The sequence below is a fragment of the Martes martes genome, assembly GCF_963455335.1.
Source record: "Martes martes genome assembly, chromosome: 9".
In the NCBI taxonomy this organism is placed as follows: Eukaryota; Metazoa; Chordata; class Mammalia; order Carnivora; family Mustelidae; genus Martes; species Martes martes.
Window position 1 is genome coordinate 99,681,491 of NC_137896.1, and position 24,321 is coordinate 99,705,811.

The 24,321-nt window shown below is 54.6% G+C and overlaps 1 protein-coding gene across 1 annotated transcript in view; it reads right to left on the reverse strand.

The window, feature by feature from the left end:
* Window positions 1–352: 352 nt before the first annotated feature.
* The window catches only part of POLR1A (RNA polymerase I subunit A), a 71,080-nt gene continuing 47,111 nt past the window's right edge, over window positions 353–24,321 (reverse strand). Inside the window, 16 exon segments of the mRNA XM_080814206.1 lie at window positions 353–1,262; window positions 1,587–1,751; window positions 2,287–2,404; window positions 3,548–3,748; window positions 4,506–4,805; window positions 5,585–5,695; window positions 7,141–7,267; window positions 12,041–12,198; window positions 12,661–12,796; window positions 13,685–13,852; window positions 15,595–15,809; window positions 16,688–16,909; window positions 17,748–17,913; window positions 20,281–20,363; window positions 21,654–21,806; window positions 22,868–22,966. Of these exon segments, the coding sequence (XP_080670332.1) occupies window positions 1,162–1,262; window positions 1,587–1,751; window positions 2,287–2,404; window positions 3,548–3,748; window positions 4,506–4,805; window positions 5,585–5,695; window positions 7,141–7,267; window positions 12,041–12,198; window positions 12,661–12,796; window positions 13,685–13,852; window positions 15,595–15,809; window positions 16,688–16,909; window positions 17,748–17,913; window positions 20,281–20,363; window positions 21,654–21,806; window positions 22,868–22,966 (2,523 nt within the window). The 3' untranslated portion in view covers window positions 353–1,161.

Consider the following 24,321-nt stretch of genomic DNA (forward strand, 5'->3'; position numbering starts at 1 on the left):
GAGGCCTCGTGTGGACCGGTCTCGTGTCTGGAGGGAGCAGTGTGGTCATTCTCCCCAAGCAAGGCCTCCCTTCCCACCCGACACACACAGAGGACCTTGCCACTGGTTTCTACTCTCCTGGCCACAGGGGCAGAAGCTGACTCAGGAAAGGGGATGAAGCAGGGGCTGGTGGGGGTCACAGGCAGAGGCTGCAGGGGTGAGCTCTCCCCCACATCCTCTGATAGGAACAGAAGGGACCCAAGACACGGCTGTGCTGAGAAATCACAGTCCTGGGCTCTCAGTTCAGAAATGGAGAAACCACAAACCAAGGGGAAAAAAACAAAAACTCAAGTCTTTTTAAGTTTCTTTTTTTCCCCTCCCAATAGCTAGTTCCAGTGATGTTTATTACTCAGCCTGAGTTGGAATAACATTAGACAAAAATAGAAACGGCCTCTGGTTTTACAAAGCATTTGTACAAGTCCTCTGATTTTCTGTTCATGCCAGGGTCCCCTGCTGTGGCGCCAGAGGTCAAGGGAGGCTGGACAGCCCGGAGGCTGCAGGGCCTGCAGACAGGGTTGCGGCCACAATGCCGACAGCAGAGCCGGGGAAGATAAGCCAGGCAATTTGTTCAACAGCCCAACTGGCGACTTAGGGCTCCACACGTGGGGCTGAGCGGCTGGGGCCCTGCACCAGACACAGAAGTTGGGTGGGTTGAGGCATGGACTGGGCCTGGGCAAAGAGTCCTGGGTGGAGACTGTGGGAACTCTGACCCCAGGAACTGGCGTAGCTGGGAGGAAGAGGCCGTGGGGCCACGGCTCCAGGTTCCCTCCCGAGATCTCCTGTAACCAGGAGTCCTGTCTGCAGTCACCAGCGGCCCACAGCAGCAGGACATGACCTCCCTGCTTCAGTGCCCCACAGGGAAAGGGCTGGCCACCTGAAAGGAACTCGGGACTCGGTGAATCTTGCTCATATCCCAAGACAGGGAAGGCCACTGTCTAGTTGAAGCTGGTCCAGCCCAGAGGCCAGCTGCTTTCACAGATGCCCAGCGTCGCTGCTGTGCCCTGCCATTCTGAACCACCTTGGATTCTGCTTTCCCAGGCCTCTCAGGGGACAAGCAGGCTGGGCCCTCCCCCACGTCCTCCTGGCTGTCCTCCAGGCTGGGCAGATGGTACATGGCAGCCACTATCTCAGGGGCTGCTTGAGCTCGAACAGGCCTGTGCCGCCCCTGACGACTTTCCCGACCACGAGGCAGGCAGAAGGGGACCTCAGCTCATCGTGCGATCCTGGGAGACACAAGAGCTCTTGTTAGGTGGTTGACGGAGAAGTTGGGGTAGGTAAGGAGACAGATGGGGCATCTCGGAGGCCAGCAGGAGGCCCTGAGTCCTGGAGGCCGATGAGGTTACATGCGGTGGCACTGCTTTGCAGAGAGGAAGGCCCTTCTCCCTTTCCTTCAAAAGGGCAGAGGTAGCTTTCCCATCTACTGCCCACCCTCCCCAGCTGCTTCCCCAGTGAGATTCCAAGATCTCACTTGTGTGAAAGGCATGTAGAAAGGGGCCCAGAGCAGACTTAGGAGAGGGAAGGCCCAGGGCACCTGTCCATGCACTGACCCATCAAGGTGGCCTGCTTCAGGAACTGGAAGCTGGTTTCAAACGTCATCTGCTGCAGAGGGGAGGAGTTTGAACGGATCCCAAAGCGATTCAACGGCTTGTAAACGCCCTCGAAGCACATATAGTCGGCGACCAGAGAAAGATGGCGGGGATCAACGGCAATGCCTGTCACATTGGCAGCAACAGCGGAAGGATTATGCAATGACAGGGGAACAGTTGGGACAGTGTCACCTGACACGAGCCAGCGCACAGGCTCAGATGTCAGACCCCCGGGCTCCACTTCCAGCTCGGTCAACTATTTAGTTGGCTACTTAGCCCCCAACCTCGGCAGGGCAGTCCCCCCTCATCCCTGGCCACTATTGGTGTAGCCCACTCTCCACTTTTAACCACTAGCCCAGGACAGACTCCAGACCTGCAGGACACAGAGAACATAACAGCATTGTTTCACTTGGGAGCCCAAACCTTGAAGGCAGGCTGGGACCACATCATCAGGCAAGAGCTTCCTCAGAAGCCAGATGAGAGGTTGAGGGGATGGCGATGGTCAGGGGGAAGCCCTCAGTGATGGGACTGAAACCTGTCCTCCCAGGTCACTGTCAGGGTCTCTCACAGGCCACATGCTCACTGCACCCACATTCTGGCTCCCTACAGAGCTGGCCCGCCACACCGGGACCTTCTTAGCACTACCCATGGCCCCTCTTACCATACACAGCAAACACGTCCCTGATCTCCTTCTCGATCACCCGCAGTGCAGCCTCGATGCCATAGGTGCTGGCCATCGCGTGGATGTCATTGGAATAGAGGCGGCGCAAGTCCAGAACCTAGGTAAGAAGGTGGGGCTGAGTGGAAGGGCCTGGCCTTCTGCTCCCTTCCATTGGCATGACCCACCCTGACCAAGATAACCACAGCTGACGATGAGATGATCGAGAGGTGGCCCAGGATTAGTGAAGGGGGACAGTGCAGGCAGAGCTATGGGTGGCCAGGCCCCAAGATTTGTCTCGCTGTCACCACCACAGCCCAGAGATAACTTGGTACCCGCCTCAGGTCAACAGGAAGAAAGATATTTCCTTGTTTATTTAATAGACAGACGTGTTTCCTAGGAATGAAACTTCCTTTGGTACATGAGGGAAGTTCTCCAGCAGACACTGAAATCCCTCTCCAGGGCACAAGGGGCAGCGGCAGGGCAGCTCCGTGGGGGAAAGCTGGGCTTTGTAGGGGGGCTTGAGGCTCCAGCTTAGCTATGCTGGGGGCCTCAAGGGGGCCCGCAACATGGCAGGTCATCCTGGACCTGGTGGAGACCTCTGCCTTGTTTAAACAAACCCCACGATCACAACAGAGTTCACCCTGCTGGGGGCTGACTCCCAGGAGGCACAAGCCCACCCTGTCCATCCTCAGGGGCAGCAAGGGCCTTTGCAAGGCAGCTGTTGTGGGAGCAGTGTTCCAGGAAGGAAGAGCTTTGTCAGCTGGGTGCAGACCTGGGAGAGTGGGCTACAGGGGTCCCAGCACCTCAGTATTCTCTGGGGAAACTCTTGTGCCCAGGGGTTGAGAGCATCTCAAAAGGTTCTGAGAGACACAGTGAAGTGGGAGAATGAAGCAGGAACAGCAGGTGGGATAAAACATACTGGGCGGCTGGTCTGGGCCACCTCTGCTCCTAGAGCCTCCTTTGCCAGATGAAAGGAGCAGCTCCCAGCCAGTCACTCAGCAACTATTTCTAACAAATCGACTTTGGGGAAGTTGAAATTTCAAGGAAAAAAATGTATAGCCACAGTGGTTTGAGAAACCTTAGGTTAGATAACCTTAAACAGGTTTCTATACTACAAGTCCCAACGAGGCTCACGCACACGGTGGATCCCAAGAAGAGGGCCTGGGGATGGTGGCTGGGGCCTCACCCCCCAGTGGCCAGGCTCTGAGAACATGCGGACCTCGTTCTCATCCAGCAGGCCATATGGAGAGGGGACACGTACCTCTGAGTACTTGAACAGCTCCGGCAGATTGATTCCTTCTGTGTTTAACACAAGCTCCTTCTCGTTCTTCTTGTTCGTGGTTTCATTTAGGAGACACCTTGTGATGCCCTTGGTCGCATAGACGACGGCACTCTGGGCCAGGGACGTTACCAGGGAGCTCATGTCAAAGTTAATCTTCATCAGAGGGAGCTTCACTGTCACCTGCAAGAGGAGGACGGTTTGTGTCAGGGGAGAGGGCCAGATTTAGCCTCGAGAGGGAGGCAGAGGCCCCCCAATTGGTTCCCCAGCAGAAGCTGACACCTTCAAAGCCTGCTCAGCCAACACCTTGGGGAGGCTGGGTCGGCACACACCGACACTGGGTGGCAAACGGACCACACAGTGCAGCCATCTGCAGTCACCCAGACAAAGGTCACACCTTCACAGCTGCTGCTGAAAATCGTTATCTGCTCAACAGCACCCTCGAGAGCCTTTTGGTCACCACCACAAAGCGTCACAACTGTTGCCTTGTGTGGGGAACCTGCTCAGCGACTTTTATCTACCTTGCCATTTGCAAACCACTGGACTGGATCAAAGCGGAGAACAAAAACATCAGTGCGTGTGTGGCTGTGTAGGCATCCTAACCAGTCAGCCTTTCAGAGAGCCCAGAAGTCGGCGACCAGAGGCCGTGGGTGTGAGGAGCTAGCGCACTCCTGCCGGCCTCCACAGCTCTGTACACTAACCGGTAGTGCTGAAGATGGAAGGACGGCAAGTGTTTACAGGTACCCACAGGTCCTGGCCCACTAGACTCACATATACACACCGTTCTAGAAGACTCTGAGAGAACCGGCCCATAGGGGATTTGAGTCAAAGGTGGAGGGACGGTGATATGGGGCCCCCACATGCCCCCCGGTGGGCTTGCAGAGGAGGTGGGCACCAGGCCCCTCATCGGGGCTCTGCCAGGGTCACGCGCGGCACTGACCTGGCACCACAGGCTCTCCTCGGTGTCGTACTCATAGTCCTCTATGAACGGGTGGGCCTCACGCACAGCCCGCACCCGGCGCTCCACGGCCTCAGCTCCCTGGGGCTCCCTGCGGTGGGCGGATTTCCGGGGCCGGCTGAGGGGGGCGGAAGCAGGCGAGTCCTCCTCGGGGCCTGAGCCCACCTCTTCATCCTGCTCCTGGGCCTCGTGAGCACCGTTCGCAGAGATGTGCCCTTCCTCCCGCACGTCCTCATCATCATTATCCTCCTCGACCTCCTCTTCCTCGCTCTCATAATCGACCTGGCAGGGTACAGGGCACAGTCTGTGTCACAGGGTCCCGCATTTGTCCAGACTTTGCCTGCAGAACAAGCACCCCTGCAGAGGCCTTATTTGGCCACACCCATGTCTCCACTCCACTGGCCTGGGCTGCTTTCTCCTCTGTCCTGTCCCTCCCCTGCCAATGTCGGGGAGGGACAGTCCCAACTCCCAGCACCTTCCACCCTCCTCGAGCTTGCACTCTCGCCTGTCAATTTCCTCAGCCCCTCTAAACTGCCCTCGGTCCTAGGAGCAGTCATGAGGTCGAGTTTTTTTTAAGATTTACTTGTTTGAGAGAGAGAGAGAGAAAGAGAGAGAGAGAACAGCAAGTACAAACACAAGCAGGCAGAGGAGCAGAGGGAGAGAGAGGATGTCAAGCATAATGCCCCCTGAGCCGAATCCAAGAGTCAGACGCTTAACCAACTGAGCCACTCGGGCACCCCCACAAGACTGGTTTTTGTATATTTTCATTAGAAAAACAAGAGGCAGCCTGACTTCACCTCCTTGCAAAAGCCTCTGGTCTCTGACTCTGATTTGATCCAGAGCCAAAGGGCAGCCCTGGGATGGCCCTCGCTCAGTTCCTGTCCTGTGAACTTTATCTTCTCCGTGGAGACATGTGCTGGGCAGGCCAGATTTGCTTCAAGGTTTGTAATGGGTTCCAGAATGATAACAAAAGTGGGGCCGTATGTGGCAAGTGATTATCTGGCAGGTGTGACAGAGGAGGGATGTGCCCACAGCCCCTTCACCCTGGCCAGTCCCCTCACCTCCTCTTCTTGTTTCTCCTTGCGTTTGGCATCAGAAGCATCGGCGTCTCCCTCCTCAGCTTCAGCATCCACAATGGGGCCTTCGTCTTCCTCATCGCCTTCCTGTTCTCCCTGGGGTTTGGAGACAAGGAGGGAAAAGACGGGCTCCAATACCCACTGCCTGGTGAATCCATCCACCTACCCATCCAACTTCTTTTCTGCTCAGTCATACACCCAGCCACCCACCTGCCTGCATATCTCGCCATCCATTCACTTTACCCCCACCTGCCGCCCTCCCAACCACTCCTCTACCCACCCTTCCTCCTGGCCAACTCATCCATCCAGTCCCTGCCCTGGGCCGGCCCTACACTCCCTGCCTCCTCCTCTTTAAGCATCGTTTTCACATGTACCGCTTGCAAAATCCTGCATTTTAAAACAATGTCAGAAAAGTAACAAGGCTTTCTAAGTCATTATAAGAATAAGTTATAAAATATTGTTCCAAATATTTTTGTTGCAAGTGGAGATGAAGATAGAGGACTGGCTTGGCAGACTATTGAGTATTTTAAAAACCAGACATTTATACCTTCTGACCTTGGCTCCTAATTTCTCATAGTCTTCTGGGTGCCTTAAGGATAGACTGAGCAACAAAACCAAAAGACAACTGACAAAATGGGAGAAGATATTTGCAAACGACATATCAGATAAAGGGCTAGTATCCAAAATCTATAAAGAGCTTATGAAACTCAACACCCAAAGAACAAATAACCCAATTAAGGATAGACTACGCAGCCTTTCAAAGACCATCCATGCCCCTCTGTGCTCTGGTTACCCAACTGGGAGACCTGCTGGGCCAGAGACGGAGCATTCTCTCTGTTCTCCGCCAGTCCCTCATTGTAGGGGTGAGGAGAAAGGCCAGAGACAGGAGCTGACACAGCTGAGATCACACAGCAAGGCGGGGGCAGCACTGAGTCTTCTCGGAGGGCCCCATCCCCACAAGCCAGGCTGGCTGCAGTGGCACAGCCATAGCCATGTAGCAAAAGCTGCTGTGGGCTCAGGTGACGCTGGGGAACCTGCCCCACACTGCCCCAGGGGCTCCTGGCAGATGATGTGTCATCAGTCCTGCACTGTTTTGCCTCCAGTGGCTTCTCTCTGACTCCTTCCTTTTTTATTCCTGTAGCCCAACTTCCCTGCCACTACTCTGTGGGCCCCACTTTACCTGGTCCAGGGGAGTTAAAGGCAGAGCCCATGAAACCAGGAGAAGCATTCAAAAGCCCAGTGGGTACCGACACTTTGAGCCTATCCTCGGAATAAAAATCACTTACAGAGGGGCCCTTGAGAATACCCAGATGGATGACACTGGGCCCTCACCTAAGGCCAGTCAGACTGGCCCCCACTCTGGCTCTGTCAGCACAGCAGATAAATGAAACAGTACGTGGAAAGAGGGGCCAAAGCCGGGAAGGGGTTTGAGGAGTGCTGAAAGCAACCGTAGAATCTTCCCAGGAGAGAAGACTAAGGCAGTGACCACCCTATGGTCTTCCCAGCCCTGGGACCCTTCCCTGTGCTGGGGACTCACTCACCCGACTCCTCTCTGACTCCCCAGCGTTGTCGAGATCCCGCTGGGTGGCTCTCCGAGTGTTAACGCTTCTGAAAGCTGAGGCTTTATTATTCTTCTTTCTGAGGGATTCCATCAGAATTTTAAAGAACCTAAAATGAGAAGAAAGCCGCGCGGGCCCGTTCAGTACCCCTCCTTGCAGGGGTTGGAAGTTCTGTCCGAGGGTCTCACAGCCATCTAAGGGCACACCAGGGATTTACACGTGAGACAGAGATACAGCGTCTCCTCTCGGCTTACTCCACGCCCCCCCACCCCGCCCCCGTCCTGCTGCTGCTGAAGGGCAGAGAGCACTTCAGAGAAAACACTGCTCCACGGCCCACCGGGCCTGGTCAGAACTCACGTCCTGCCACCCCTCAGGTGTGTGCCTTTCAGCCTGACAGTCGCCGGAGCTTGAAGTCCCTCATCTGTAAAATGTGTGTAGGAATCTGTGCTGTGCAGAAGGCTTAGACCTGACCCCTGTCTGAGAACAGTCACAGGCCTGGCTGAGTGGGTGCTCCGTAAGTGGAAGGTGCTAGTGCGGCTGGGGCCGGTGTCTGATGAGAACAGCAGACTCTATGGCAGGACTGGGGGTCTGGGCCAGGGCCAGGACTATTCCCCAGCCTGTTCCCACTTTCTCCAGAAAGTGGTACAGCTTAGGCCTGACACCTCTGTCTCCTTGGGGTGGGAGACCCGGCAATTTGATGGGAAAACTAAGATGTGCAAGAGTTTATCAGAGTTTTGAAGGCAATGAGGACTTATTTTGTGGCCATAAATCATGTTGACAGGTTGGAACCAAACCAATTTAAAGGAACCAGCTTATAGCAGCAGGGCCTAGGGGGGCCTTTCCTGGCCTCTCCCCTCTTCCTTCTGACTTTTCTATTTTTAAGCTCCCTTAAGGCCTCAACCCGCCCCTTACCCCCTGCTTCTTTTTTCACATAATCTCTTGCCTGTCTTCTTCTTCAGGCCAGAACAACATGCCAAAATGAATTGCTTTTAATTATATTAAGTATCAGGTCCCTTAGCCACCCAGCCAGCCTGTACTGTCTCAGTGCCTATAATGTGTGTATCATGTGCCCTGGGAGTAAATCAAGGATGAAAATACAGAAAATACAGAAGTGCAGTCTTAATTTAAGTAGGCAGGTCAAATATTTACTGTTTGGCTTATTAACAGCAAAAGACAACTGTTCTTCCTCCTCGTTTTATATATATATATTTTAACTTCTTAAAGTTGTGCATGGTTTTGCTGAGGTTTCCACCTTTGGCAGAAAAAAGTCTCCTGGCCCTCCAATCCAGGGAAAAGCCTGGTCACCGAGTGCTGGGGATGGGGACAAGGGGCCAGACGAGGGAAGGCCAGGCTTGACTTGAGAAGACACAATCCAACCGAGAAGAGGGGGTAAAAGAGAGGTTTCTAGAAGGCCAGGCTCTGGTTCAAATCTGCATTCAGCCAGAGACTGGCGGGGAAGGTCTTGATCTCATCTGTATAGTGGGACATTCCTTCCCAACCCGAGCGTACTGCACAATGAGGAGAGGAAACGGGACTGACAGGGATGGGGAAGGCCCAGGCCTGCTGCCTCCCTCCCCACAACAGGAGCTGCTCATCTCCTCCCACTGCTTCAGGACTGCTACTCTGACTCCCCAGAATCTCCAGGCCAGCAGCTTTGTGGCCGGCTGTGTCACCCCTCCAAGTCTCCTCGCCCCCTGCCTTCCACACTTGGCTCCCACCCCCACATACCCATCTGCTCCCACCACCCCCAGTGCATCCTCTGCCAGCAACTTCCCCAGCCACTTCTCCACCTGTTGGAGCTGCACCCAAGCCCCAAGCCTGGATCTGAGTGCAGAGGAAGTCCCCGAGGAGACCTCCCCTCACCCCCCTCACTGGGAATCCCTTCTGCCTGGCCTGCTTCTTTCAGTGGACAAAACTGTGGGAGAATATGACAGAAGGTGAGGAAGCAGAAGGAACCCTGACCAGTAAGTGGCAGACAGGTTACCAGTGTGCCAGAATCCTCCTGAGGGCGCAAACACTTTGCCCTTCTGTGATTCTGCCAAGAGCAAGGGAGCCAAAGGCCCACAGTGGCTGCTCTGTGCAGGTCTCGCTGTTTGTCAGAATGTGGCAACCGAAAGGGAACAGGAGGGATAGGCTGCAGGGAAACCTCCCATCCCACATAAATAATTGCAAACAGAGAATATGACCCCTGGCTGTCTCCGAGAGTGCCTGGCAACAGCCCCACCACCTGCTGCTTGCGAAGCCAGGTTCACAGGAGCTGTAACTGCACACCGCCAGCTTGGTCGTCTCACGGCCGGGGACGGGCGGCCAGAACTTAACACCCGACTCCTAGCTGGGGGCTCCTTCGACTTCACCAGCCAGGGCCCCCCTTCCAGAGGACAGACACTAACATCCCAAGTGACAGATGCTGGTACAAATACTTAGAGAACCATCAAGACTTATGCTTCTCCATCTAGGGATGTGCCTCTGTGTTTTTTGTTTTTGTTTTTGTTTTCTTCTCCAATCTACTGTCAAAAGAGTCTCATGATCTATCGCTGGGACAAGAAAAGGGAAGGGGAGAAGAGAGAGAAAAGGAAGTGAAGGAGGTGGGGGGAAGGACGGGAAATAGGAAGGGGGGCGGTTTGTCACTCTTGGGAGCGCACTGACATTTCCTCGTGGTCTGTGAGAGGCCTTAGTGTGGCCGCTGTGCCGCCCAAGGCTGTCCAGGATGGTCCAAACCACACCCTGCTCACGCACTGCTCCTTCTCTTGTGCTGGAGTTGCAGAGTAGCTCCACAAGACCTACTGCCGGTGGCTTTGTTTATCACAGCTTCTCAAGTGCACCAGCAAACACAAACTCCCGGAGCTGAAAAAGTACTTCACTTCTGGGAAGAAGCCAGGGCTGTTCCTCATTAAGAAAACATTTTTTTTTAAAGTGATGGATTTTTCAAATCCCTGAGATAATGTAAGTAAAAAGAACCCTAAGCACAGCCTGGTACACGCCTCACGCCGACCTACCTGCCTGGCAGGCGAAAGCCCTAGGTGGAGAGAAACGGGGCAGACCATCCAACTCCGCCCGCTCTGGGTAATTCTCTGGAGGCCACGTGATCCTAAGTCCCATTTCTCAGAAAAGGGCCGCCTGGACGGCATAAACATGCAGCGCTCTTGGGAGCTATGCTCCTCCACGTTAATTAATGAGCCGGCAGGCTGGAGACGTGTCTCCTGCGACACGGCCCAGCATCACGAGAACACTGGGTCTGCGTGGTAAAAGGAACCTTCTCCACCCAGGTGGATGGCAGTGCACGTGTTCCCCAAAGCCCAGCCAGCAATGACTTCACCCAGACTCACATAAACTGGGGCAGGAGATGCCTGGCTGAGGCCCCTTTCCAAGGGGACGGGTTCCCACGCAGGCTCACCTGCCATAACACCCACCATCCTGACTGCCGCACGTTCAGAGGGCTGGCCTGAAGCCAGCTCACCTCTCCAGGCAAGAGGAAGAGGGCAAAGGGCAGAGCACTTGCTATCTCCTGGCCACGTTGCACCTGTGACTCATCTGTGAACACGCATCACTCATCGAAGGTTGGTGGGGTGACTGGATGCAGTGCGCTCTGACTCTATGCTGCCCTGGTGGGTCTCCATTTCAGGGAGGCTCCGGGAAGGCCCAAGTGCTGGACTAGATTAGAGGCAGTGGTTGGTGGCCTGTGATGGAATCCTGCTGACAGATGGGATCCGTCTGGCCTTACCAAGTTTCTGAAAATGGACGAATTAGTTGCTGGTATTTAAAAATTAGGAGACTTTTGGGGAGCCTGTGTGGCTCAGTTGGTTAACCGACTGCTTTTAACTCAGGTCATGATCCTGGAGTCCTGGGATCGAGTCCCACATCAGGCTCCCTGCTCTGCAGGGAGTCTGCTTCTCCCACTGACCTCTCTCCTCTCATGCTCTCTCTCTCTCTCTCTCTCAAATAAATAAATAAAATCTTTAAAAAAAATAAAAAATAAAAATAAAAATTAGGAGATTTTCTCCTTTATAAAAGCAAAAGTAAGCGACCAAATAGCCAAAGACAAAAAACAATGGGAGAAGGGGAGAGAGGCTTCCTTCTTTTTGGATCAGAAGATCTGGCCCCCTTGACTCACACTCCTGTCTGCAAGGCAGGTTCTGCACTCTCCAGCGGGCCGGGGGCCTCCTGGCCTGCTTCACTGGCCTGCTCCCTGCTGGGCCCTGCAGCATGATCTAGGGTCAGCTGATAAGGCGGAAGTGCTTCCCTGGCTCTTCCTGGCTCACCCCAGCCCCAGCACACCCAGCACCCTACCCTGTGTACTCTGCATGGTAGCCTGTGCTTTTCAAATACCCAGCAGGAACGTGCACTTGAGAGAAGGACGTTCATTCTCCCTACCAGAAGGGAACCAGAGTTTCTCTGGAAGAAGCTGCCAGGAACCCCAGGTATAGAATTGGGGTTTAAAAGCAGCACATCGTCGGCATACTGCCTGTTATGAAACAGAATATAAACGTATTCGGAACCACACAAAGCGGCCTGGAATGTTTTGCCAAAGATCACCCCCCAGGAGCTGGTCCGCCCTCACAGCAGCACCGCTGTGCCCCTGGGGCTCCCTTCTTCTTCCGGTACACGTCCTTCCACATCTTAAAGCCTCCAAACCTGAGAAGACAAGCCTCGTCAACCAGAGGGAAGAAATGTCTCAGGGAGTGGCGTGTGGTGAGTGTAGTCACACCCACAAACCAGATCCAGAGGGAGGTCTCCAATCTGGGCGGCAGGACCTGCTGTTTCCCCCAACACTGCCCTTGAACGACCCATTTAGACAAATGCACCCAATCTCCAGGAGGCCTGTGGCCCGGAGCACTCAAGGCCCCAGATGGAGCCGGGCCATAAATGCAGCCAGAATCCTCACCTTGTTTCCACGAAGTGCAGGATGTCCTCGGGTCTCAGGCACTTCTCCTGCTGGTAGTACGCATGCGGCAGGAACTGAAACCGCAGCCGGTACACCTGAAACTTGTCCTGTTTGTCTCCGACACAGAACGACTCCTGGACATCAATTTTCTCCAACACCTTAAACCACATGGACAGAGAGAACACAGCTTGCCCGAGTCCCCGGGGACTGTGCGGGACAAGTGGGTTTTAGGAACTCAAGGGTTTAAAGGAATAGGAGTGGGCCACGGGCCACGGGCCACGGGCCAAACTCCCAGCCCCCAGAGAAACCCACTGAGCTCTGCCACTGTGACTCCTCAGGGGACAGGGGCCTACAACCGGTAAGTCACTGGCAGAGATGGCCTAAGGCTGCAGGCAGCGGGCTCTGGCGGGGCTCAGCAAGAGCATTTTTAAGGCACTCAATAATGCTGCAGAACTGATGATTATTTACTGGTTCCTCCCTGCTTGGCACCTGGCAGAGAAAGCTCCCTCATTCATGGGAGTCTGAACCCAGAGCCTGAACAGTCAGCAAATTCTATTCTTCACAGATGAAGCAGGCAAGTGCATCCACCACGGGGCCAGCTGGATCCCAGAGACAGTTACCTCCCCTAAGCACACTCTGGTGAGCTGCTTCTTCAGGCTTTTCACTCTCTTCAGGGCTTTCTTGGTGTTGAACACGGGCACGCTCATCATGGGAGTCTTGATGTTGGCACTCGCCACCATGAGGATCTCCCTCAACCTGTCACAGAACAAGGGCACATCTTATCACAACAGGTGCCTGGATTCCCTATTTGTGCAAGGCCTTTCTTCTCAAGATGTTCGAGCTCTTCTGGGGTCTGAGAAGCCTGGGGATCTTGCAAGGAAATATGCTGGATCAGAGAGTCCCAGCTCTGGCCCCGTGCGTGTAAGTTTAGGACAAGCTAGTGTTATTCTTGTTTACTGTCAGCCGTGCTGGGCCCACATGGGAAGCTAAGAACTTACGGAGCGAGAGATGCGGGGATGGGTAACTAGCACCTGCAGTGCACCTCCCAGGTGCAGGTACCATGATGCTCCTGGCCTTGCCTGTGAGCTCTGTCAGCCCACACGGCCCACCTGCATGGTGGGCTCTGGCCTCCTCCTTTCCACAGATCGAGGACCCTATGGTAGGGAAGCTGTCTCTCTGCTAGAAAGTAGAAGAGCCAGGTACTGAATGCAGGTGGGTCTCCCACGCCTTCCTCTTGCCCAGCGGCCATCATGCTGCTGTCGGTGAGCACAGTTACTGGAAGGGCCACTGTGGGCCACAGTCTAGGTGAATGGTGCCCCCAAAACTGGGCAACCAGGTGCATGGGGCTTGTGCATAACCTCTGTTCCTGAGTCCTGACCCAAGGACTGTGACTTCACAAACATCCCAGGTAGCTGATACAGCAGTTGGCAGAGGGATACACAGAGATTCTAAGAGGCCTGGGCACAGATCCAGCCAGAGAAACCAGCCGGGCTCCAGGAAGTCTGACCCTAATCCCCATTTTTGACGAGATGCCTGTTTCTCTCCCTTCTACCCTCTTTCTCTCCGTCCTTGTCATTACATGACTTCTTCTCCAGGAGTGGGCTTAGGACAGACCCCATCCTGTGCACCCCTGCAGCTCCGCACCTCGGAATGCCCAGGGTGACGTTCATCTCGCCTCTGCCTGCAAAGTGGAAAGTGTTCAGGGTCATCTGCGTGGAGGGCTCCCCAATGCTCTGGGCGGCCAGCAGGCCCACGGCCTCACCCGGGTCACACAGCGAGCGCTGCCACTTCAGCTGCAGCAGGGTCCTCAACCTGAAATGGGGCAGGGGAGGGGGGCGGCATGGGTTAGGAGTGCAAACACCACCTGTCTGCTCAGGAGCTGTCTACGCCACCCAAGACCAGGGTGCAAGGCGCTATGAGCTCTCCTTCTTTTTGGGCTTGTTTTTCCTAAGCAAATCCTGCTAATCCTTAAAATACCACTACTGACCGTGGGATGACCTAAATGACACAGTGCAGATCCCAGCTGGGGGACTGAAGCTCTAGATGTCCCCGCAAAGACTATGCATGTCTGCCCTGAAGACGGCACGCACCCGCTCTGCACCAGTCACCGTGAGCCCCCCGGGCAGTGAGAATTTCTGAGCCTGCTCTTCATGTTTTCCTCTGTTAATTCTTTTTTCCCCACCTCCCACCGTGCAAACTAGAAAGAGGTTCACTAAGCAATTATGGGGATATGGGGTCAGGGAGGAAAAGGGAGGTGTCTGTTTTCTTAATTGGTGCGAACGGCTGCAGGCCCCCTGGGAAACGTGCACACTATGCAGCTTTGTGATCTACGAACCATTCTTCCTGTGAAAGCTGGCTCTTTCGGAACAGCCACGGGAACACTGCACTATATAGCACATGGAACTTCACCCTGAGCTTGCTGCTTATTAAGAGGTCCCCCGTGAGAGCGACTGAGAAGAACTGGCTCCCCACCTCGGCCCTGCGAACCCAAGGGATGCTCCCCAGAGCTGACCTCTCCCCACTCCTGCTGCAGCACCAGTGGTCCTTCTGAAGGTCAGTGGCCAGTGCCTGGAGCTGCAGGGAGCTGCAGGGAGCCAGGTGAAGGGAGCGGGGCATCAGGGTCTTGGTTACAGGGAAAGCCCTGCCAGCCTCTGTGAGATCCCAGCATGATTTATTCTATCTGGGCCTCTCTGAGGCCTGACTAGAGGAACCACGTTAAGGGGCAAAGATAGAGCGTCTTCCTCCCCTCCGGTTCCTCCACTCACGCATTTGCCTTGACTGATTCCCGTCTTCCGTCTGCAGTCCCCCTCCTGGACCCCGTGAGTCTCACAGGGTGCAGGACAAGCGGCCAGGCTGGGCCCATACTTTGGAGGTCTTCCAGCTCTGCAGGCCAGGCTTAGTGAGCTGAGTGGAAAGGATCCCCGGACTAGGGGACTGCTCCAATTCAAACCCCAGAGCATGCCTTCCTTGGGGGCACTTGTGATGTTTTAATCCAATGTGGCTCGGTGCTAGTACATGGCTGGCTTCCCACCCACCCAGACCACAGGATTTTCCTACTTTTTATTTATTGGTGAACAAGTCCAAGATGAGGACTGCATGTGGTCCTTCTTGCTTAAGACTTCAGAATCCAAAGCTCAGAGGAACACCGGAGTCCTCACATGAACCCCTCAGGAAAGGCTGAGCCATGGTGTCACAGGGCCGTGAATGATTTGCCCTGGATCACAGTCAGAAGCTGCTGAATGGGGAGCAGACTCCCTGCCTCTCAGTTAGTCATGACCACCACACCAAGCTCGAGAGAGAGGTCATTTCTGCAAGCTCCCATGCGGCAGAGCATTTTCCTGTCTCGGGCCAGGCGGGGTGTCTACTCCTACCTCCCTGCTCTTGCCTGTCTTGGAGCCCTCTGGGCCTGCAAAGTTCCCTTTCTGTTTCACTTCCCTCCCTCCTGCTAGAGGCTCAAACCCAGGAGGCTGCCCTCCCTTCTAGAGTGGGTAAGGGAAGGCCCGGGAGGCAGATTCTCCCTCCGCACATGCCCTGTAACAAGTCAATGTCATTACCTGTCAAGAGAAAGCTCTGATTTCTCATAACTCTTCTCTGCCTGAGATGCCCACTCAACACTGTAGTCATCCATCTTCTTTTCAAATGTTTCTGACACTGATGCAAGGTAGATGTCTGGGCGCCAGACAGCCAGACTGGGGTCAGGACAAGGAGCTGCCTTCTTCTGGTATTTTCTCCGACTCTGCTCATCTAACTCACCCCACATCTTCAAGATCTGAAAGGAAGTACAGGCCTCAGCCACATGGGAGGAAACCAGGAATGGGCTTGTCTCTCTGGGACATCCAGCAGGATAAGGCACAGGCACAGGCTCCAAACAGGAGCAGGGGAAGGAGACAGAACCAGACGGCAATGCGAAATCCTCTCAACACTGAGGACTGGGGTCTTCCTAGCACGTGCTGCCTGACCATGACTCTCTTGAGCTCTTTATCCTGGCCCGTTCAAACACAGGCGGGGTGACTGGGTGACCATGAAAGTTAGCATCCAAACTGGCATTCTTTTTGAGTAGAATGGGGAACTATCATTGATAACGTTAGGGTGAAAGGCAAAGCCAGGACATTCCTAGGCTAACCAGGACCTGTCTGTCCCTCATCTGGGCTTTCACACGCTCGATGCCCCAAGGCTATCCCACAGCACTGCTTCAAAACGTTCTCCCTGCCTCCTGGCTGCCAGCTTGATTTGCCGAATGGGACACCCCAGCAACAGAGGGAAAGATGAGAGAACAGTGAAGCTGGGCATTTATCCCCTGCCCTCTCTAAGAAACCTCTGAGTAGGCTGTGCCTCCCTACTGCCCACCTCATCCCACCCTACAGCCACCCTCTCCATTCCTGGCGGGCGCTCTCCCTGTTCCTGCCCACCTGGGGTGGCCGAGGACCCAGGTTACCAGCCCCAGTCAGTTTCCCCAAACCCTGCCCACATCCTTGTGAAGTTCCCTCCTTAAATTCCTATTTGAGGAATTTGTTTCATTTTGTATCCTAACAGTGAATACAGCCAGATTATACTATGACACCCACTATTAGAAAACTACCCTGTTTCCTCAACCCCTGACTGAGGCCTATACGCTCCACACTGAGGACACAATCATGCCCAAGTCACCTGGTGAGTCCCAAGGCTGCGGCCGTTCTGGTTCCCACCCTCAAGGTTCAAGGCTTTCACAGCTGCTTGAATTTTCTGTGAATAACTCAAGAAGGCGCCTTTTCTCAGCAGGGTGTTGGGATGCTTGCTTTGCCATTTTTTGATGGCTCTGAAATGACGGAGAGCTTTCTGGGGATCTGCTCTGGATAAAACTTCCTGGAGATGCTTCGATTTCATTATCACCTAAACAAACACACACACACGAGATCCACGTCACACAACTTCACAGGACCACGATGGTCTGTGTGGGGCCCTCGCGACGCCCCTCAGTGGGGCTGAGCACCCACTGCTGACCAGGGCCCTCGCTACATATCCTGGGCTTGGGAGCTGGTGGTTTCCAGAGCTGCAGGGATAAGAGGCAGGAGACCAGCACATTGAGAGCCCCTCCAGAAGCCAGGTGGGGGGGTTTCTAGGGAGAAAGGAGGAGGGGAAGTGATGGCCAAAGCTTTGGGACAGGCGCCAGGATGGGAAGGAGCCAGCGCCGGAGCACGACCTTCAACTCTGCCATCTGCTGCCTGGCCATGGTCATGACGGCTTCGGTACCGGACTGCAAAATGGGGTGACCGCTCAGTTGCTGGGGACGGGCATTTCTGAGGTGGTAAGGTACTGTACGCAACGCCCCCAGCCTGGGTGTCAGCTAGGCCTGTGTGCAAACACAGGTTCTGCTGCACGCCAGCCGGTTCTCACGCTCCGCTACCCACAGCCTCGGCTGCACGAGGGATAGAAGAACACCTACTCCCCCAGGCTGTGGTGCTAAAAAAAGTGGACGGTGTCCATGGCGCACTGTAGCTTAGGGCCCAGCACCCAGCAAGTGGCCCTGGATGGCAGCTGCTGTGCCAGAGGCATGCGTACGAAGGCCCCTGAGTGGGTATGAAAACGTCAAGCACCTCAAAGCATCGAACGGCGCTTTTTAACCTTTCCCCACCCTGCCTTGCAATAGCCGCCCTCACCGCATGGAAAGCTCAGGGTGCAAGGCCCAGCACGCAGCTTGGGGCCCCACCACTGGGGCCGGGCCTACTACCTCGTAGTTGCTGGCGAGGAAGGGGAACTGCTTGGGCTGCAGGAACTGAGTCTTGGGGATATCCAGGCCGTCCTCCCCGTACAGGAACTGGACCACACTGCCATCACTGTCACGCACAGTCAGATCATACTGGACTACCAGACCCTCCAAGTGCTTGATGATGCACCTGTGTGGAGACCAGGGTGGTGGACGATGGAAACGGGGACTGCTGCTCTGTGGGCGGCCGAGCCAGGCTCTCACAATCCCAGGTTCTGAGGTATGGCAGCTCCGGGCCAGGGTCTGCGCTTCCTCATGGTTCTCTGGGAGGAGGAAGTTGCAGCCACGTGACTGAGAGCCTGGCTGCCACTCCTCGGCCCTGGCTCCAACATCCAGCCCCAGCAGCTGGGACCACTGCCTGCCTTCACTGCCCTTGCAGCGAAGCACTCCCCAAGGACCAGTATCTTTAGGTCCACGAGGCAGGTAAGGCAAGAGGGATGCCCCCCTGCCCACTGCTTCCCCAGCATGGTTGGCCCAGAGATTGGCCAGGGGAACGAAGGGGACATTGGGAACTAAATGCTGATGTGCTCACTGTAACCTGGCTCCCCTTTTCCAATGTTCCCAGCGGTCGGCTGTCTCCCTCGACCTCTCTCCCTGCTACCTGGTGCTGGCTGCTTAGCTTACTTCTGGCCATTCTGCCTCAGACTCTTCCAGCCATCTTACCAGGAGGTTTTCTAGTAATCACTGCTCCCCCAAGCTCCAAGCACAGACCTCAGTGTTAGTCACCGCCATCTTCTTGGCACCCAGCCCTGGGCCTGGCAAGGCTGGTGCTGAAAATGCCGGAGGGCAGGCTGTGCCTTCTGCTCCTTACCCTAGGGCTCCAGCTCTCTGTACCAGCTACAGCCCTGCAAGGCTGCACGGCCAGGCCTGTCCTGACCAACAGGCCTTGTCTTTAAAGGTCCACTAGATGCGGCTACTTGAATATCCTGCTGCTGACAGCCCCCGCCACCTGTTTTCTCTCTCCTCTCTTTCCACCGCGCCCTGGTGCTGTCACTCAAGCCTGCAAACTCAGTCGGGTCTGTCTGCCGCCCCCCTGCCTCATCTTCCTGCATTTCAGCCCATGGCTCTGTCTTCGCCCCACCTGCTTCTTCCTTTCCATCGCTACTCTTGGGGGACAGCCTTCCGACGGATGGCTGGATCTCCACCACAGCCGGGCTGGCCGCCTCCATCCAGTCCATCCTGTCTGAAGCACTGCACGTGACCTCTGCCCCAAGCCCCCACAGGCAGGTGGATCCCAGGGAGGCTCGTGCCCTTCCCCCCGGTGGCTGCCGACCTTCCGTTCCAAGCAGGATCCCATACATCCTCCTCTTTCTCCCACTGCATTTAATTGGCCTCAGGGACTCCCGCCTCACACAGGGATCCCCCAAACCCAGACTTATTTAATCATTTGTTTTTTAGCTTTTCCTACGTTACACATGTATTGTTGAGAGATTAAAGAAATGGCAGGTGGGGTGTAACCCCTGCTCATGGAGGGAAGTGGCCACGTGATCCCTGCTCCTGAGAGGGGAGTTCACCCAGGTGCCTCGGCTCCCCACCGACCAGCCACACAGGGCTGCCCACCCCAAACCCGCCCTTCCCTTTCCTAGCCCAACCCCGTGGGCTGCAGCCTTGGGAGTCAAGGGGAAGGGGACCAAAGCATGGGATGCAGCTTTGGGGACTGTGGGACACAGCAGCAGGCAAGAGGACAGGGCTGGAGCACACAGGGAAACCTCTGAGGGCAGGATAAAGGAGCTCTGCCTCCTTGTGCGGCAGTCACCTGAGGTCCCAGAGAACGAGACTTCACACCACGCCTGAGAGGCATGGGGATTTCTTGTTGCCATCTGCTCCATTTCCTCCTACCACTTCTCCTGGCACAGGCTCTCTGGGCTCACGAAGAACCACAGGCAGAGCTTCCCCAGGCTCCAATCCAAGAGAGGGGAGGCTGGCGCACGGGTACCTGCCATCCTGTTCTGCCGGCCACTCCGGAGTCAGGCCTTGTTCAGCTTTAAGCATCATTCCTTCCCACCTGCCCAATGGGCCAGTTAGAGTGGCTACTTACTCCCTTTCCTCCCACACAGGAGAGAAAACAAGCAGGTCTGGGCCGGGGAACCCCAATGTGACACCTGCATCTGGGGAGACAGTAACACTAACTACAGACTCACAGGCAGTGCCCCTGGGACCAGAATATTCTCTGCACTGTCCCGGATGCTGAGCCCTCCCAGGGCAGACAATGAGCTCCTCACTGCTCCAGGCCCTTCCCCGGATCCACAACCTCCCCTGGGGAAGCGGGGGGTGGGGTGGGGGCAGAATGACGCACCTGCAGAACACAGGGACCTTCTGCATAAACCTCTGAGCTCATGCTCTATCGATTGGTTAGAAGGGAAAGAATGTCCACCATCTTCTATCTCAGGCACCCATGGTGGGGTCTTTAAAAAGTTTTTTCATCCAAAGGGACCGTAAGTAAACTATCAGTGACAATGCACAAGATGACAGAAGTGACAGAGTAGGGTCTTTTTACCTTTGGAGGTAGCCGGAGCGGCTGGTTTTCACAGCAGTGTCCACTAGCCCCTCTCGCCCGGCCATGCAGTGGAAGAAGAACTCCTGTGGGAGAGGTGGGGCCGGGCCCCAGAGGGGCAGTGAGGGCAGGGTGCTTCTGGAAGCAGCCGTGTCTGAACTCCCTCGGCCCCCGGCTCTGATGGGCCCACCGGCCCTGGTGACGTCGCCCTCCCCCATGGTTACCTGTGTCTCCCCTTGCCCGGGAGCAGAAGGAAAGTGGAGTCTGGGTACAGGAGCCAGGAGCTCTCCCTGCATTCGTGCAGTCCAACCCTAGCCCCGCACCCTACTTTCCAAGTGGAAATGCCACCAGGGCCTCGTCACTCTTCCATGCAACGCACACCCCTGAATTCTCCCCACAGCATCACTGGAGGCGCACAGTGCTTTCCAAACGTTTTCACCCACCCGCCGCAAAAAACACACTTGCAGTAGTCATCAGCAAATGTAGAGATACACACATGCACAGAGACAGAAAACTCAAAACGATAACTTTATGAAACTATCCCATCCCTTGGATGCTTTCTTCACCACCCCGTTCTGTTTTATTGCTCAAAGAAATGCCAGTCACTATCTATTACAGTGATTTCATGATTCACTAGGGACCAGAGTTTAAAAAGTTCTGGTCTAGATCCTCTCTCCTCCATCCTCTGCCAGAGGCCATGGGTGATCACAGCCAATGTGGGACTGACGAGGAGCAGTCGGGGGCCTTGAAACCAAGGGCCGGTCCTGTTCACAACCTGGTCTTAGTCTTAGTTGTCTGACCTTACAGAGATGTACCAATCAAGGAACAAAAGGTACTAACATCCAGAAAGCCATTTCTAACAAATATGAGGAAAAAAGCTTTTTCTAATGGGAGAAGTCTGTTGTTGACCAAGAAAGAACAGGCATTTGCCACAGCTACTGGATTTTCCCACCGTGAAGGACCCATGGGAGGAACCCCATGGTGGGGGTTTGTGAAACCAATCTCTGTGATGTTCCCTTTGGCAACAGAGAGTACCCAGGTGAGGGGCATCCCCTTCTCTGGCTGCCTTCCAAGTAGGTGAGAAATGGTTTCAAGGGGTACGGCAAGAAAATGTGGAGCTGGGATTGGTCTTACTCATCTCTCCACTTCTCGGCAAACACTGAGCACTCACTATTGCCAGGTCCTGCGAAAGCTCGGGTGTTACAATGGTGAACACACAGGGTCCTCGGGGGCCACAGGGTCTAATGAGTCAGCAACAAACAGCTCGACATTTATTACTCAATAGTCCTTGCTCAAAGTTGTTGGTAAATGTCACGGGCCTCCTACCATTGAGCCTGGCAATGAGAAGAGACACAAGGAAAGCCCAGAATACATACAGGAGGCTTGATGCCAGTGAGGAATCTGCCAGTGACGAAACCGCCAGCCCTGGGGGTGAACTCATAAGGCTCAAAGCAGGGCAGTGACTTGCCAGATGCCATTAAGGGGGGTCTCCGACCTTCCAATTCGATTTGGCCCAGTAGGCATGAGATCTGGAAGAAAGGAAGCCCAAAGCAAACTCGAGATCCACACCTGTGTTAAAGCTTTGTCCTAGCAAAGGAGGGAAGGCCTGCTCTGGAAGGAAGGCTGCATGGAAACTGGTTTGTGAAGTCCACGCTAGATTTTCACATGAACCAGAGGAGCTCGTGTTTCAAGAAAAGAACTGTGTTTTCATTTTGTTGATTGATCAAGATTTGACATGTCTGGGGTCACTTGTAAATGGGCTATGTTGGTAAAAGAAGCCATGTCTCAAAATCAACACGTTCTACCTGTAAGGGTCCCAAAGGCCCTAATGGAGAAACTGAGGTCTGCAAGAAAAAGGAATTTATTGTGATCCTTAAATTCTAAGGCCAAAAGGGAATAAAAGCACCTCTTAATATTCATGGGGGTGAGGGGATTTCACTTCAGTCAAGGGGGCTTCCTGATGGCATTCAGCCTTTTAAGCCCACTCCTATATGGCTCTACACTCACCAAGGTCCTCAGGACTTTAAGAAGAAATATTAACATCTGTGAACACACAGCCACCTGAGGAGGTGACGGGCCTCGGATCAGGGGTCAAGAAACCTCTAGGACAACGCCTACAATGTAATGATAAACGAAAAAAGCAGACCACGACAGATCTCAGAGAAGACTGACCATACACGCGCACGCATTTGCATTGGTGCTTGTTCCTAACGTTGAGGTGTTAACAGGTGTTGCCTCCTGTACCGATTTCTATATGCTTTTGTATTTTGTAGTACTTGTCCTAGTTTATATGGAATGTGGATCCTTTAAAAAAAATCAGAAAGAGGGGCGCCTGGGTGGCTCAGTGGGTTGAGCCTCTGCCTTTGGCTCAAGTCATGATCTCAGGGTCTTGGGATTGAGTCCCACATCAGGCTTTCTGCTCAGCAGGAAGCCTGCTTCCCCCCTCTCTCTGCCTGCCTCTCTGCCTACTTGTGATCTGTCAAGTAAATAAATAAAATCTTTAAAAAAAAAATAAAAAAGAAATCTGAAAATTGCCTCCTGCCATGACCCCACCCTTCTGGCAAAGCAGCCAGCCTGCCTTTGCCCACACCTGCATGGTGTTCACAGTCGACCCTTTGGCTCCAGACTGCACCATCATCTGCAAGTTGTTCTCTGGGAACTGTCTGTGTAGGCCAAATGGCATGCACGCCTGCAGAGGAAATAAACACGGCAAGTCAGTGACTTCACGTCTTTCTGAAATCCCAATGTAATCTCAAATCACAAGATAAACCCAGGATGCGGAAGCAATAAACTCAGACTATTTACCCAGAGATAAGTGTCAAGTCCCACTCAAGGTAAGAAGTCTCATTTGGCAACAATCCTTTTGCTAGAACCTCTGGAGAGAAGTCTAACGAGATGGCCCTACATGCCACACTGTGCTGACACCCTCCACCAAGAAGCCCGAGGCTCTTATCATGGGCCAATGGGGACAAAAAGGGAGAAGCAGAGGGGCCAGTATATCCAGTTTGTGATCCTGCAAAGCAGCGGGTTCAAGAAAAAACCTGAGGTGTACCCTTGTGAATCTGCCCAGCAGACACGGCCTCGGTTCCCGCACCCCTGGCAGCGAGGACCAGTGTCCATGTCACACTCACATTTACCAACACGCTGCCCGAGCACCACACGGGAGCCCAGCCTTGGCTCCAGGGCCCACAGATGTGAGCAAAGCCCTCTATGTGGAGCTGGAGGAGCCGCTGGGAGGGGCTCCAAGTCTATTTCAGCCCCTACCTAGGGATACAGAGATCCGGACCAACACAGGAGACGTGTGTGTTCGGGGCGGGGTGGGGGCGCGCGCGGTGCGTGCGGTGGGAAGAGAGGAGCTGGAGGGACAAGAAACAATCCTGAGATGCTTCTGAGACAACGTCCCAGCATTCTCGGTCAAGCCCCGAAGCTGAGCCTCCTGGTTCTCTGAGAGGTGCTAGGAAGCCTCCTCTGAAGAAATCCTCTCAAGGACGACAAGAGGTCTCGTTCTTGGCAGTCTAAGGGATGCCGAGAGCCGGTGAAGAGGACACCAGGCAAACACTGACTCTTGTCGAGCACTGGCCTTGCCTTCCCCCTCCTCTTCCCCAGCTCTGGGGCAGGAAGGTGCAGAGCCCAGGCTGTGGTCTCGGCCTGTCCAGGGACTTCCCTTTCCTTTCTCTGTTGCCCAAGAACTGGCTTGATGGAAAAAGCAGACGGGGACTCCAGAGTACTTCCGGAGTGCTCCCGCTGTGCCAAGAGTGTGGTGTAGATTAGCTCCTTAATCCTCTCAGCAACCCTGTGAGGTAGGTGCTCCTCATATCCCTACCTCCTGGTGAGTGAACAAAAGCACAGACAGGTTGTATCACTTGCCCAAAGTCACACAGCAAGTACATGGCTGAGCAAGGACTTGAACCCACACATCCACCCCTGGCTCACCTATATAGCAAGCACCAGTGGTATTTTTGGTCCTTCATTTGGCTCCTCCACTAAATAGTGGCCCCCAGAGGAATTATTTACTCCCCTTTGATGCAGTCACCCCCAAATCCA